The sequence below is a fragment of the Schistocerca americana genome, chromosome 7, assembly GCF_021461395.2.
Source record: "Schistocerca americana isolate TAMUIC-IGC-003095 chromosome 7, iqSchAmer2.1, whole genome shotgun sequence".
Classification (NCBI taxonomy): domain Eukaryota; kingdom Metazoa; phylum Arthropoda; class Insecta; order Orthoptera; family Acrididae; genus Schistocerca; species Schistocerca americana.
In genome coordinates this window covers 347,128,084-347,143,722 of record NC_060125.1, presented here as the reverse complement: position 1 = coordinate 347,143,722, position 15,639 = coordinate 347,128,084, and the positions used below count along the sequence as shown (strand labels likewise).

The 15,639-nt window shown below is 43.3% G+C and overlaps 1 protein-coding gene across 1 annotated transcript in view; it reads left to right on the top strand.

The window, feature by feature from the left end:
- LOC124622636 overlaps positions 1–15,639 on the top strand; it is a 40,393-nt gene that overhangs the window by 15,454 nt on the left and 9,300 nt on the right. The window contains exons 2-3 of the mRNA XM_047148415.1: positions 2,261–2,430; positions 12,144–12,447. Coding sequence (XP_047004371.1) covers positions 2,261–2,430; positions 12,144–12,447 — 474 coding nt within the window. The remainder of the gene's footprint in view (positions 1–2,260; positions 2,431–12,143; positions 12,448–15,639) is intronic.

The window sequence follows — 15,639 nt, the reverse complement described above, 5'->3', positions numbered from 1 at the left end:
TGCTGTCGTTGCCAAAAACGACGTGCTGTCGAGAGATCTTCAGTATGTTGGTGCTTTGTAAACGTGAGTTAAAATATAAAAACTACCAAATACGGGCTTCATTTGCAAACTACGTAATATGATTTGACATCTCCTGAGTTCTACTTGTGACCTACAATGCAATCTTGGATCTTATTGACCACGCTAGTCGCCACGAATAAAACATCTGCTGTGATTTATTCTGCTTTTTACGCTTGGTAATTCTCGGCAACGTGATGTCAGAAAATTCTACCAGCTACAGGCGCACGGTCGCTTTCGCGTTTCGGCTTCAGAGTGCGTTGGCTCTGTCACAGCCGCGAGTGGGACTTCGAGCAACGCTACGGAAGCTTCGAGAACGAGACAGAACGAAAGTTTCAAATTTCGCTACAGATAGCAATACGTGCCCCCGTTCCAACGAACCGAGAATCCGTAGACTCTTTTTGGATTTTGTGTAAAAATTTCCATGGAATACAACTTTACTTTTCCTCATTGTGTCTGATATCCGCCCTTTTCTTTCATCGACTTCTTTATTACTCTCAATTTCCATTTGCCACTGACATATTTTGCTCCAAAAATTTTCCTGATTCTTTTTCTTTCCTTCTTTTCTCATTCTGCTATAATGGCAGTGTTTCCGTGTTGGAATTTTTCGTTTATGGAAATAGATTTGTTATAAAGGATTTTGATAAGCTTCCTTGTCCTTGCTAAGTTAGCTCTTTTGACCTAAGCATATTGTTGTATTGTTTCAAATATATATCTAAATGTTATAGTCTTTTTGTATTCTCCCTTAATAAGTTTCCACATATAGTATTTTGGTGCCTCTTTCTCATTTGTTACATAATGTGTTTTTTTAAGGTATACATAGGCCTGCTTTTGAAACTGTCTTTTGCGGGAGATTTATTTACATTCTTGCATCTTCTATAGTTTCAGCTAAGTTGGCAAGATCGTCTGCAAAAGCCAAACAATCGGTCCTCAGATTTTTGTTAAATGAAAAATAATTGAAACATTCTTATACATAAATGAATAGTTAAATTCATCCTTAATTCAGCCCCAGTTATATGTAATCATTTTATAAGAAAAACACCGGTATGTAGAGGAAATTGTTTAGAAGAATATTATACTCATTGGCAGATGACGTGAAACCATGTGGTGAAAAGCATAGCAAGCAATCCAAAACCGCTAAACAGCAGGAAACGTCGCCAAGGTAGCACCTCAACACAGAAATGGGACGGTCTCAGACGGAAAATGTGGTAATGTAAGAGTGAGTAGTGGAGGGATACATTGACGCGCTGTAGAGATGTTGAGATAATGGTTCAAATGGCTCTGAGCACTATGGGACTTAACTTCTGAGGTCATCAGTGCCCTAAAACTTAGAACTACTTAAACCTAACTAACCTAAGGACATCACACACATCCATGCCCGAGGCAGGATTCGAACCTGCGACCGTAGCGGTCGCGTGGTTCCAGACTGTAGCGCCTAGAACCGCTCGGTCACCCCGGCCGGCTGTTGAGATAATACTGAGGGAATAAGATCGACGTGAAAATTGAAGAGGATATTAATCTAACAAGTTTTATTTTAACATACTGGTGAAAATAGGAAAATAAGAAGTCAATAGTAATACTATTTATACTGCTTGTAAAACTAATTGGAAATAGCTTGTAATAACTTAATAATTTACCTACGGATCAACGTCAAGGAAAGGTTGACGCGTTCAAGAGTAGCTCACCATCGTTCTGAAGTTAACACAAAGCAGACTGTACGCATGTGTAGCAGAATGTTTCTTCAAATTAGAAGATATATGAGAATAACGTTTCAGTATAAAAGATTCGGAAATTTCAGTGGCCAAAATTACAGTCTGCAGTTCGTAAATTCTCTCAATAACATTTTATTTCAATCAGAGTACTTCATATGAACAGATATAAAAATCCGTTGCGCAAATAAACATTTAGAAACTAACACTAGTGAAAAACATGGGCAGTGACGTTATGTTTGTTTAGTCTTCTCACATCGGGATTTTAACAGGCAGAATCAGTGCGAACAGTTGTAACGCATGCCTTTCCGTGCCAGTATTAGACATGTTTGTCACTACAGAGTAATTCTGTCGTGGATCTGTGATTAAATTACGTAAGCAATTCTTGCGTAATTATGAATTATGTTCTGTTGGTTTCAGGTCCAAGATGTGGTATTTTGCAACGAATTTAGGGAGGGGAAATATGCTTTTGATACTTATACTTCCCTTTTTAGTGGGCGCGTCGTGGCTTCCGTGGGCGTCCGAGCTGCAGCGAAGCAGCCTGGAGCTGCAGAAGGCCCCCAACAACGACTTCAACATTCTGCATTTCAACGCGACCACCATCTGCCTGCGGCTGTCCGCCTCCATCTCCATCCTAGTGCAGTACAAGACGGAACGCGTTCGGGTACGCACATGCTCTAGACCACTCTGAATGTGACAGAACTTCAACGCTTGCACAGTGATCTACTCCTGGATGCGACTTCCTCCGTAACATGGTTGCTATCATCAGAACTATAGTATCCTCAACGCTATACAACATTGCCACCACCCACACAACATATAGCACACTTCTATGGCGGAGACAGTTCATTCCTTTTTTATATAGTTTTCGATAGTCACATGCACCATATTCTTGTGAGAGTACTCGGAGTTTCATCTGTTGTGATATTCCTCCCAAAGTCTTTTCTCAAACTGAGATGTTTTACTTGCTACTTGACGTGTGCCTTCTGGGCTATTTGTCAAAATCATCGTATGTTGAACTACATTTTCAGTTGTGCCCCTTTTGCTGAAACGCAAACCTCTAGTATTGTGGTTCTTACAGACCCTGGGTTGTTATGTATCTTCTTCTTCTTTCGTCTTTGTCTTACATCTGCGCAGGGTCGGCATGGTTATTAATGGTTTTGACGCGGGTTATTTAAGGAGTGGCCAGATGCCTTTCCTGTCGTCACATCCTTACCTCCCATTTCATTATTTCAACTCTTGATTAATGCTTTGTACAGGCACTGCTTACCCTATGTTATTTAATACTGCAAAACTGTGTGAAGTGTTTAACATTGGAATTCTTCCGAAATTTCTTCCGTGCATTCATATGATCTTTGCCTCGAATCGATGGGTACTGCACTTCATATTCCTACTAATATTCACATGTTCCTGATACCTGATTTATAAACTATAACAATCTAACTATAAATGAACTTATACATCCTGGGAGGAGAGGGCATTTAAAATTCTACATTCTTGTGATTTGGGTAAGTGTTGAGATAAGGAACGTATCTATCTTGCAGCCTCGCCACGAAACATTGTGTTACTTTAACTCCATTAATTTTTACTTACTCTCTTATTTAATTGACTGGCCAAAATATGGCGATCAAAATTTGAGTTTCCCTCATATAAGTGCAATGGATTATTTTATTTCACTTAAATCATTCAACAAGGAGGTCAAAGTATCACACCTAATTTTACTGATAAGTTTCTTTTGTGAATACATTAAGGATTTGATGGGACTGTAATGTCTATTACTGTGATTTGTGTTATTTATTAACATTCCATACAAATCATTTATATAAGAGAATTTTTTTGGTCTGATTTGGATATATAGATAGAAACTACACTCTTGAACGTACAACATCGGCAAGGTCACGTAAAAATTAACTTTAGCGATGTATCAGACTCAATAGTGACTGCGAAATGACGGGATCGGCTCTCGTAAGACCACATGAAGTAGAATCCAAATATCGTAGTAACACGCTCATCCATTCACAAAAGAAAGTAACTTGCGGCTACCAACAAACGCATTGGAACTCACTGCATACTCAGTACAGAAGCCTAAGCTCAACCCTGAATATCTACAAAACCCTGAAAGAAGATCCGTTAAATTCCACAATATAAAAATGAAGAAAAATAATGCACACATGTAGTATTCAGTCTATTCTAAAAACTTAGATCCATCAAACAATTACGAACAAATGAAATTCGATGCTATTCGAGTGGCACATGGTTGAGCAGATCGGTATGCATGCACAGAAACCGTGTCTTTTCCACAAGAAAAACCGACTTAAATTTGAAAATCTATGTATACAAGGTCGTCCATTGATCGTGACCGGGCCAAATATCTCACGAAATCAGCGTCAAAAGAAAAAACTACAAAGAACGAAACATGTCTAGCTTGAAGGGGGAAAACAGATGGCGCTATGGTTGGCCTGCTACATGGCGCTGCCGTAGGTCAAACGGATATCAGCTGCGCTTTTTTAAATAGGAACCCCCATTTTTTATTACATATTCGTGTAGTACGTAAAGAAATATGAATGTTTTAGTTGGACCACTTTTTTCGTTTTGTGATAGATGGCGCTGCAATAGTCACAAACATATGGCTCACAATTTTAGATGAACAGTTGGTAACAGGCAGGTTTTTTAAATTAAAATACAAACGTAGGTACGTTTGAACATTTTATTTCGGTTGTTCCAATGTGATACATGTACCTTTGTGAACTTATCATTTCTGATAAGGCATGATGTTACAGAGTGATTACCTTTAAATACCACATTAATGCAATAAATGCTCAAAATGATGTTCGTCAACCTCAATGTATTTGGCAATCGTGTAACGACATTCCTCTCAACAGCGAGTAGTTCGCCTTCCGTAATGTTCGCACATGCATTGACAATGCGCTGACCCATGTTGTCAGGCGTTGTCGGTGGATCACGATACCAAATATCCTTCAACTTTCCCCACAGAAAGAAATCCGGGGACGTCACATCCGGTGAACGTGCGGGCCATGGTATGGTGCTTCGACGACCAATCCACGTGTCATGAAATATGCTATTCAAAACCGCTTCAACCGCAAGCGAGCTATGTGCTGGACATCCATCATGTTGGAAGTACATCACCATTCTGTCGTGCAGTGAAATATCTTGTAGTAACATCGGTAGAACATTACGTAGGAAATCAGCATACATTCACAATTTAGATTGCCAATGGGGGCCAATTATCCTTCCTCCAATAATGCCGCACCATACATTAACCCGCCAAGGTCGCTGATGTTCCACTTGTCGCAGCCATCGTGGATTTTCCGTTGCCCAATAGTGCAAATTATGCCGGTTTACGTTACCGATGTTGGTGAATGACGCTTCGTCGCTAAATAGAACGCGTGCAAAAAATTTGTCATCTTCCCGTAATTTCTTTCGTGCCCAGTGGCAGAACTGTACACGACGTTGAATGTCGTAGCATTCAATTCCTGGTGCATAGAAATATGGTACGGGTGCAATCGATGTTGATGTAGCATTGTCAACACCGACGTTTTTGAGATTCCCGGTTCTCGCGCAGTTTGTCTGCTATTGATGTGCGGATTAGCCGCGACAGCAGCTGAAACACCTACTTGGGCATCATCATTTGTTGCAGGTCGTGGTTGACGTTTCACATGTGGCTGAGCGCTTCCTGTTCCCGTAAATAACGTAACTATCCGGCGAACGGTTCGGACACTTGGATGATGTCACCCAGGATACCGAGCAGCATACAAAGCACACGCCTGTTGGGCATTTTGATCACAATAGCCATACATCAACACGATATCGACCATTTCCGCAATTGGTAAACGGTCCATTTCAACACGGGTAATGTATCACGCAGCAAATACCGTCCACACTGCCGGAATGTTACGTGATAGCATGTACTTATGCGTTTGTGACCATTACAGTGCCATCGATCAAAAAGCGAAAACAGATATTTCTTTACGTACTACACGAATATGTAATAAAAATGGGGGTTCCCATTAAAAAAAACGCAGTTGATATCCATTTGATCTATGGCAGCGGCATCTAGCGGGCCAACCATAGCGCCATCTGGTTTCCCCCTTCAAGCTAGACGAGTTTCGCTCTTTGTAGTTTTTTCGTTTGATGCTTATGTCGTGAGATATTTGGCCCGGTCACTATCAATGGACCACCCTGTATATTATGTAAGCACTGAAAATGCAAGCATTTACTAATAAGTAATGGAAGAATGAACTTGATATCTACCATCAGTCATGCGGCCCCTAGCTGAATAAAGCCACCAGTTTTGAAGACCCCGAGATCCATGAAAAATATAAAATTCAATCCAGTATTTTGACAACCTCCGTCAGCACCGCGTGGATGCCTTCGTCCTAAATGAAACCTTCCTTCAACCCCGTATCTCCATCTCCACGGCTCCTTACACCCTTCACCGCACCGATAACCCGTACCCTTTGGCGCGTGGCGGAGTTGCTATAGGCCACCTCAAGCACCTCCCTGTCCAGCCCCAACCTCTCCTTAACAATCCTTCTGAGCACCTCACCCTCAGCCTCTTCTTCCCCACCCTTACCATCACCTGTGCCACCATTTATGTCCGCCCTCGCACCCCCATCCCGTACGATTTCCTGGCCCACATTGACCGCACCTTCTCCACCTACGTGATAGCCGCCGACCTCAATAACCACAGCCATGATCCTGCTGACCTCCAGCGGTGGCATCAGTTTCTCACCACCCTCCAGGGAGACCTGGTTCCCCTGCCTCAGCGCACCTGACCCAAATCCAACACCACTCCCGATGTGGTCCTTGCCTCTCCCAACCTCCTTGGGCGCATCACCGCAGATGTCCTTGACCTCATTGGCAGTGACCATGCTCCTGTTCTCCTCACTATCTCTAATGGTCGCCATCCCCGCAACGCTCCTCGCCCTGACGACCCTCCTAAACTTGTCCATGATTACTCCCATGCCAACTGGGATGCCTACCAGGACTCCATTCACACTCAGGTTGCTGGCCACGACCTTACCCTCCAATCTCCTGATGACATCTCTCACACTGCTGCCTTCCTGCACCAGACCTTGTCTGACGCCATCGCCACCCATATCTCCACCAGAGCCATCCACCCTCACCACCCCGCTCTGCCTCCACAGGCCCTCCTCCTCCTTCTAGAGTCCCGCCGCCTCTACCGCTCTTTTTTCCGCACTTGTGACCGGGATACACTTACCCGCCACCGGCAATTACAACGACACATCCGCAACCTGCTTACAGCGAAGAAACGCCGTGCCTGGTGCCAGACATGTACACAACTCAACAACACGCTACCCATAAACTCTTCCAAGTATTGGTCTGCTTTCCACCGCCTTACTGGGACCCGCCCCACCCCCAAATACCCTCTCCTCCTTGTTGACCGTCCCTTTCCTGACAACCTCAGTAAGGCCAACTACTTTGCCTCTCACCTCTCCGATGTTTTTTCCGTTCCAGATTATCCCCACTTCGATTATTCCCTCTTCCCTGACGTCATGGACCGTACAAATACCTCTGTTCCTCCCCTTGCTCCAATACTTGGGCCACACATCACCATCTGCACTTAACACTCCCATCACTACACAGGACATCAGCCTCACACTCCGCACTAAACGCAACACTGCTCCCAGCCACGACTGCATTACGTACCGCCACCTCAAACACTGCCCTCCCTCCTTCCTTTCAGTCCTTGCCACCCTCTACAATATCATCCTGGCCACTGGCTTCTACCCTGACCTGTGGAAAACCTCCCGTATCCTGATGTTCTCCAAACCCAACAAGCCTCCATCTGATGCCTCTTCCTATCGTCCTATCTGTCTCACATCAGTGATCATCAAGCTCTTGGAATCCATCCTTTCCCGGCGCATCCATCACCACCTCCACCAAAACCACCTCCTCCCCAACACCCAATGTGGCTTTGGACCTTCCTTCTCTGCTGATGACCAACTCCTCCGCCTCACTCACCTCCTCTCCCTCCAGCTTAACTCCCGTTGCTCTGCCATTTTTGTCTCTCTTGACCTCGAAAAGGACTACGACCGTGTCTGGCATCCCGGTCTCCTGTTTACACTCCAAACCTATGCCCTTCCTATCAACTACATCTGTCTGATAGCCTCCTTCCTTTCCCACCGCCCCTCCTATGTTACCATCCATCATGCCAATTCCCACACCTTCTACCCTCTGCGGGTGTGCCCCAGGGCTCTGTCCTCTCCCCTCTCCTCTATCTCCTGTACACGGCAGATATGCCCCAACCCCCCCCCCCCCCCCCCCCCAGTACACCTCTTGCAATATGCTGATGACACCGCATTCCTCGCCCTCGCTCCTACCCTCCAACAGTCCCAACGCCTTCTCCAGAATCAACTTGACCTTTTTTGCTGCATGGTGTAACGAGTGGCTCCTGAAAATCAATCCTTCCAAGACCCAGGCAATCATCGTAGGTCGTACCACTCGCTCCTTCCAGCTCCTGGATTTCTCCCTTACTGTCTGCGCCCGTCCTGTCTGCTTCACCCGTACCCACACCTACCTTGGCCTCACCATTGACCGTCACCTCACCTGGATCCCTCATCTCCACTCCATCCAATCCAAAGCCCACAACCACCTCAGACTCCTCAAACTCCTCTCTGGCCGGACATGGGGGTTGCACCCCTCTACCATCCTCCACACCTACAAATCCTTAATCTGTCCCATCCTCTGTTATGCCAGTCCTGCCTGGATATCTGCCCCCCTCCCCCCAAATTCTATAAGTCCCTCCAGATCCTTGAATGTCATGCACTCTGCCTCGCCTTCCGTATATGCCTCCCATCCCTCATGCGGATCCTCTATGATCTCATTCCTTTCCCCCATCTGCACCTCTTCCTCAAATATATCCGCATCCTCTACACCTCCCGCCGCCTTGAACCCCCTCACCCCCTGGTTGCTTGTCTCCTCTCCCATCCCCACCCCCTGCCACGTCTTCACTGTTGTATCCCCCCTACCCTCCATCTCTACACCCTACAACTCCTTTCCCAAGGTGGCTTCCATCAACTCCCCCTCCCGGATGGTGCCCTCTCTCCCTCCATTCATCCCTCCTATCAACTCTGATCCTCACCCCCCTCCTTTTCTCCGTCCTTTCCCTGGGCTCCCTCTTCCTCCCCCCTTCCATCCTGTGTTTTCTCCCTGCCTACCCTCTCCCTATCTCCTTTCTCCCCCCCCACCCAAGTCCTTTTGTACTCCCCTCCTCTGCCTTCCCCACTCCCTGGCACGTCTGCTCAGCACCCCCCACCCCTCTTCTGGATCCTCCTCTTCCATTGGCTCCTTTCCCCCCTCTCACTTCACTTTCCTCTCCGTCCCCCCTTTTTTTCCCGTCATCTGACCAGTTTCCCCCTCCTGCTCTCGGGTGTGGTATGTCATATTTGTGCCAACTTTTTAGTGCAGTGTTTAAGTGAGTGTTCAGTGTTGTGCGTCTTTCCACAGTGTTGCGAACGGAAATCATGCTGTCGCTGGGTGTGCATTTTATATGTCTTGCGAACAGAACCCAGACTGTCGCCGTGTTTTTTGTCTGTCTATTATTTTTCTGCTTCCTGTGTATTTTATTAGCATCATCAACCCTGTGTTTTATGTTTTAAGCTCCAGCATTTTCTGCCATTTTACCTGTAAGTCACCGATTTTATCGCCAACTGTATTTATTTTTTCTTATCTTCATCTTTTTAAACCAAATTCTGTAGGCTGAAGAGCGGCGTAATAAGCTGCTGCCAGCCCGCCCCCTTTAGGGGGAACTGAAACTCAACAAAGAAAAAAAAAGGATTTGACAAACGGTGCTCGACTAATTAACTTGACAAATTGAAAAAAGATTCCACTTTACTACCTGTACGGGAGAATAAAGTTTCTTTAGACTGAATACCATGAGCACTGAGCTCACTCACTGACAACGTAAAAAAAGGTAGGAATGTAGGTAAATCCACATTCGAAATTACTCCTGCCATGAATGATTAGCATGATTTTCCCCCCATATGCGAAATGCTGAAATAAATATTTTTAACCCTCAAAATCACACACAGGTGCACAAATATCAATTTAAATATCGAAAATAAAATGAGTCAGTTCCTTCCAAGAGGTATGCTGCCTCTGGGAATGGGTAGAGAGTAAGTTCCAATATCTCCATCCACAGGCTGATGACTCAAACGAAAGAAAGGTAATGAATGTTAAGTAGAATGGACAGTCTTTCTAAGCAAGCTTAAGATAGTTGAAGAATATCCCTTTACGTGTTCCGGTGGCGTTGAGATTTCACAGTGGAGTACTGTGCACATTTCTTCTCAATTAATCACAGATCATTTTGCAAAGCTATGTTGTCTAAAAGCTGTGCTCAGCTATTGAAAGTATTGTTATTACGTAAATTCTGTCAGAGTTTGATACATCAATTCTCCTTGACAGTATTGTTTTTCATTCAGTCAAATTGGTTGTACATTCTGAAGCATTTTAAATAGCTGAGTGACTTGCTTTTCAATTTTAGTTAATAGATTCCCAAAATTAATTTTATTTCGAGTCTTTCGGAGGGTGTTACTCCAAGATAGAACTGGAGAGATGATTTCGTATTCCAGTACAAATGTGCATGCACACTAGAGGTCTGCAATTAGTGTGCTTCGCTGGTAGCAGCTCTGTGTGTCTGCAGGCTGCTGGCGCTCGTGGCAAACTCCAACCAGATACTGCAACTACACTCCGGTAACTTCGTTATGCTGCAGATCTGTATTCCTGTATTGTATTGTGTAATTGCGGCACTGTTATGATCCATAAGGAAAAATAGCGTGCTTTATGCAATAAATAAAGGGCCGTCCGTGATGGCCGCGGGTTCGAATCCTGCCTCGGGCGTGGATGTATGTGATGTCATTAGGTTAGTTAAGTTTACGTAGTTCTAAGTCTAGGGGACTGATGACCTCAGATGTTAAGTCCCATAGTGCTTAGAGCCATTATAACTTTTTTGATACTATCATTTACCGTCTTGTATCATTTAGATAAGATATTTGTACGGTGCGAACAGTGGCAATTGACCCTGAATAAAGAAAAGTGTGAAGTTATTCACAAGAGTACTAAAAGAAATCCGCTAAATTTCGATTACGCGATAAGTCACACAAATCTGAAGGCTGTAAATTCAACTAAATACTTAGAGATTACAATTACAAATACCGTAAGTCGAAACGATCTCATAGACGATGTTGTGAGTAGAGCAAAGGAAAGACTGCAATTCATTGGCAGAACACTTAGAAGATGCAACAGGTCTACTAAGAGACTGCTTACACCACCCTTGTCCGCCCTATTCTGTAGTATTGCTGTGCGGTGTGGGATCCGCATCAGGTGGGCTGACGGATGACATCGAAAAAGTTCAAGGAAGGGCAGCTCGTTTTCTATTATCGCAAAATAGGGGAGATAGTACCACAGACACGATACGTGAATTGGAGTGGCAGTCATTAAAACAAAGGCGTTTTTCGTTTTGACTGGATCTTCTTATGAAATTTCAATCGCCAATTTTCTCCTCCGATTGTGAAAACAATCTCTTGGCGCCCACCTACATAAGGAGAAATGATCATTCCTATAAAATAAGAGAAATCAGGGCTCGCACAGAAAAATTTAAGTGCTCGTTTTTCCCGCACGCCGTTCGAGAGTGGAACGGTAGAGAGACAGCTTGAAGGTGATCCATTGAACCCTCTGCCAGGCACTTTATTGTCAATAGCAGAGTAATCACGTAGATGTAGATGAATGAACACCTGTCGCTTTTAAAAGACCGTATTTGTCTCTCCTAGGACACATTATGATGTGACAAAAGCGTGCAGTCACGGCAAAAAGGCACACAACACTTACCTACACACATATGCCATTTTAGGATTCCGAAGTGCTGACCAAAGTGTACCAAGCCAACAGATCAGTCATAATTCCCGGTACTCACCTAATGTTATACTTCTTTGGATACTCATTAACTTTGTCATGAAAACCTCACAGAAAAATGCCACCCTCAAATATTGTAATTTACAATCGCTACCAACTCACTGCATAAACAGGTTTTCTTTTATCGATCTGACATGCGTATCATGTCGTATAAAAAATAAAGAAATGGCTAATAATTTAATTATATAGCAGTTATCACATGAAAATTCGTTACGTAACACATCTTGTTAAAGTAGATTGTACCTTGAAAATATTTCCTAGAACAGCTCAGAAAAAGAAAGGAAGAGAGAAAGTATTCGCCACCAGCAAAATTATCACTTTTTGTAGTGTCGCCTTTCAACTGAAGCTCAAAACAGTTTTTCGTGACTCTTTTTCAGATGACTTTCTTGCTTGTTACTGATTTTTTTCCTCTGTCATCGACAGGACGGAGCGGTCCAGATCATAGTTCCTCATCTTACAAAGGAAAATGTGGAAGGCAGTTGTGGTCCAGACGCCTCTCTGCATCTATCCTGGCCTTCACCTGACGCAACGACGGAGTCTCCGACGCCAGAGGAAGCTAATGCACTGAATGTGGAAGAGACGTCGTGGTCGGAGCCCACAGTATTTGACGATGTCAGCAGCAACACTCTTCATTTCGACTTTGTACAGCAGAACGACTCTTACTTCATAGCAAACATTTCAGGCTTCATTAACATTAATGACGTTTCCGAAGACTATTCACCAAACAGTAAGTTTCTCCTTATATTACTTTATTCTTTAATAACTGGTCTTCTACCTATTCATGCTAACTGACAAGTTGTTAAGAGAGGCCGCATTCTTGCCTTTCTCTCTCTTACTTCACCAAATTTCACTAAGCAAGCTAAAACCTGTGGGATAGAGATTTAGAGGTTTATTCAGTGATTATAATGACGTTTTATCGTACCCTATTTTCGGCAGAAAGTACGCCACATCACAGACATATGAAAAACTGCACTTGTAAGAAATATAAAGGAAGCTATGTTGATTTGGAAAGTTTGTTTCATCTTGCTTCTATACAGCTTCACAAATCCACAGTGGTCTATACACGCTATATTGAAACCCCCCGTGTATGGGAAGTTAATTGTGAGCAGGCCATGCCTTTATGATATACACTATATGTTTAATGCGTTTAACTTAAATGGATAACGTTGATTTTTTTTACCCTAGCTGTAGATACTAATGTGAAAATTTTCTCATAAAATATTTAATTTGAAGGGAGGCATCTAACAGAAACAATATTTCATTTTAACATGTCAATTTACTGACTAAAAACACAATCATATGCATAATCATGAGGAAATGAGGAACAGTTGCCGGCCGGTGTGGCCAAGCGGTTAAAGGCGCTACAGTCTGGAACCGCGTGGCCGCTACGGTCGCAGGTTCGAATCCTGCCTCGGGCATGGATGTGTGTGATGTCCTTAGGTTAGTTAGGTTTAAGTAGTTCTAATTTTTAGGGGACTGATGACCTTAGAAGTTAAGTCCCATAGTGCTCAGAGCCATTTGAGGAACAGTTTACCAACTCAAATTCTAGAAATTCTAATTGGTAGCTTTACTTGATTAGTAGTATTACTCGACTGCTGTCGCTAATGTCGCTAATGTTAATCCCACATGGTAAACGGTGACTGTAAACCTGGTGACTAATTGCAAAGCTCACGTATTCAATACACCAAGACAGAATCTGAGTCTGGTACTGGTACAGAATTCCGCAAGTGCAGACCAAGAATCCTCCACGACACCAGCGCTGTTACTTACGCTGCCGAAATTATAAACGACTGCTGTGGTGAACGCTGGCACCGTGCAAATGGCTCTCTACCAAACACGAGGACAGTTTGCTACTTCTGCTACTCTGCAACTTGGCCGTCTGCTAACATGCACCGATCTCCGTCTCCGATGTACGTGGGTGCCACGCACAAGATGTGTGTAGCTCTGCATACCTGTAAGCCCTTCTCCGAGTCTCCCCAAGGAGTCTCTAAAATTTTGGCTGATTTTAATGCCATTCTATCTTTTTCCGCCGATCCGTACCGGCCCACCAACAGCGGTTTTTGCAGAACATAGCGGTTAAAAAAAGAAAAAAAACTGCATCATCGGAGTTTTTGTGACGCTACTGACTAATACACCAACGGCAAGTTTATGTGGGCAGCACCCAGCCTTGCTTCACGTATCCTCTGAAAGTTCAACAGTAGTTCATGAGAGTGGGTCAATATTTTTTTCATAAAAGTGTCAGATGACTGTCTGCAAAGGCCCTCCCGACGAAAATGACAAAAATATGTACTCCTGCTGCTAGCGTCGCCAACCCAGCCCCATTTTGGCAGTTGATCAAGGCGAGGCAGTAAAAATACGCAGTAGATGCTAATCCCGGCTTCCCCACCCCCGTGAAGTCAATATCAGAGGCACCAGCCTGATCTGACGATAAAGCCCTGTTTTTTCGTTGCGTTCTCTATCCGTACCGTCATTAATATAAAACGTTGTGCCTCCCCCGCACACAAAATCAATCAGAAACAAATGAGTCCAGCACCATTGTGATTCTATGAATTATATAAACACATGCCCTATGAAACTCCATCCCGTATCATTCTCTATTTACAGATACAGTCATATTTTCAATGAAACTGGCAAACAAATTTTCCTTCCACACTTCAGCATATGCACTATGATTGTGCAAGTTTCCGGGTTAGAATACCAGTCGGATAAACATTTCTAACTTTTCAAGGTGTGTCATTACAAGTGCATCATAAATACTTTGACAGAATTTAGGGGAAAATCTTCACATCAAAACGAAAAAACGGTCATGAAAATCATCGTTATGAGTTTGAAACGACAGAACATTCTGTGAAGTCCTCAGTGCAGACGCTAATAACAAATATTCAAAATCTCCTTTGACTGATTTTACACATGGATGTACTAGTCAGAGCAAGGGCTGTCACACACTTTAATACTTGTGGAGAGCTTGAAATGGTTTTGCAATCTGCGGTTATAGGTTGAGGAAAAATATGTAAACGTGTTACTTTAGTTGACCCACAAAGAACAATCCCGAAGACTAAGGTGGGGAAAATGTGCTGTGGAATTGGTTGCGGATATCAGATAGTCCTGAGTGGCAACTTACTAGATGAATATCCTAGAATGTTGCCTCATGCATCTGACAGGAGAAAAGTGGAAGTACGCGTAATCATCATATCAAGGCTCGTTACTATGAAATGACTACAACTGCTATCAACTAAGAACCAAATAATAAACTGGAACAGTATTAAAATTCGCCTTTAGGAATTGTAGGAACCTTAATACTAAATATGAAAAACTAATAAAGCACTGGAAGCGGTATCACAGACTAAGAACAGAAAGAGTTGTGTGAGACAACGGAGTATTGGGACGACGTCATGCTACGTAATGGAGATGCAAACTAGGAATGAGCACCTTTGAGCATAGATATGTAAACACGTAGCGACTAGAAAAATCGGATAAAACGTTGTGGATACACAACTGACATAATAATAAAAACATTGGAGCAGACAAAGTAACACAATTATTGCTGTGCTTAGATCCGAAAATGGTAAAACAGAAAGTACTGAAACAATACAACCGCAAGGAAATGGCACACAACGATATCACGATAAAATACACTTACCTGATAGGCAAGATATCCGAAAAAAAGCAAATGAAAATAATTTGATAAAGAAATTCAACATAGAAACACGTTCCAACTAAAACCAACAAAGACTATATCAATAACAGTATGTTATTGACTGCAACGTCCATTGAAGACTATATGCTGAGCAAAGGTCATCTGAAAAAAATAAAAAAAATAAAACACTCGACATGGTAATATAATACAAACAATTCATCACTGACCAAGCACAATGGACAGAGAGACATCAATATAATTAGTCTGAAGCAGCAATTTTGC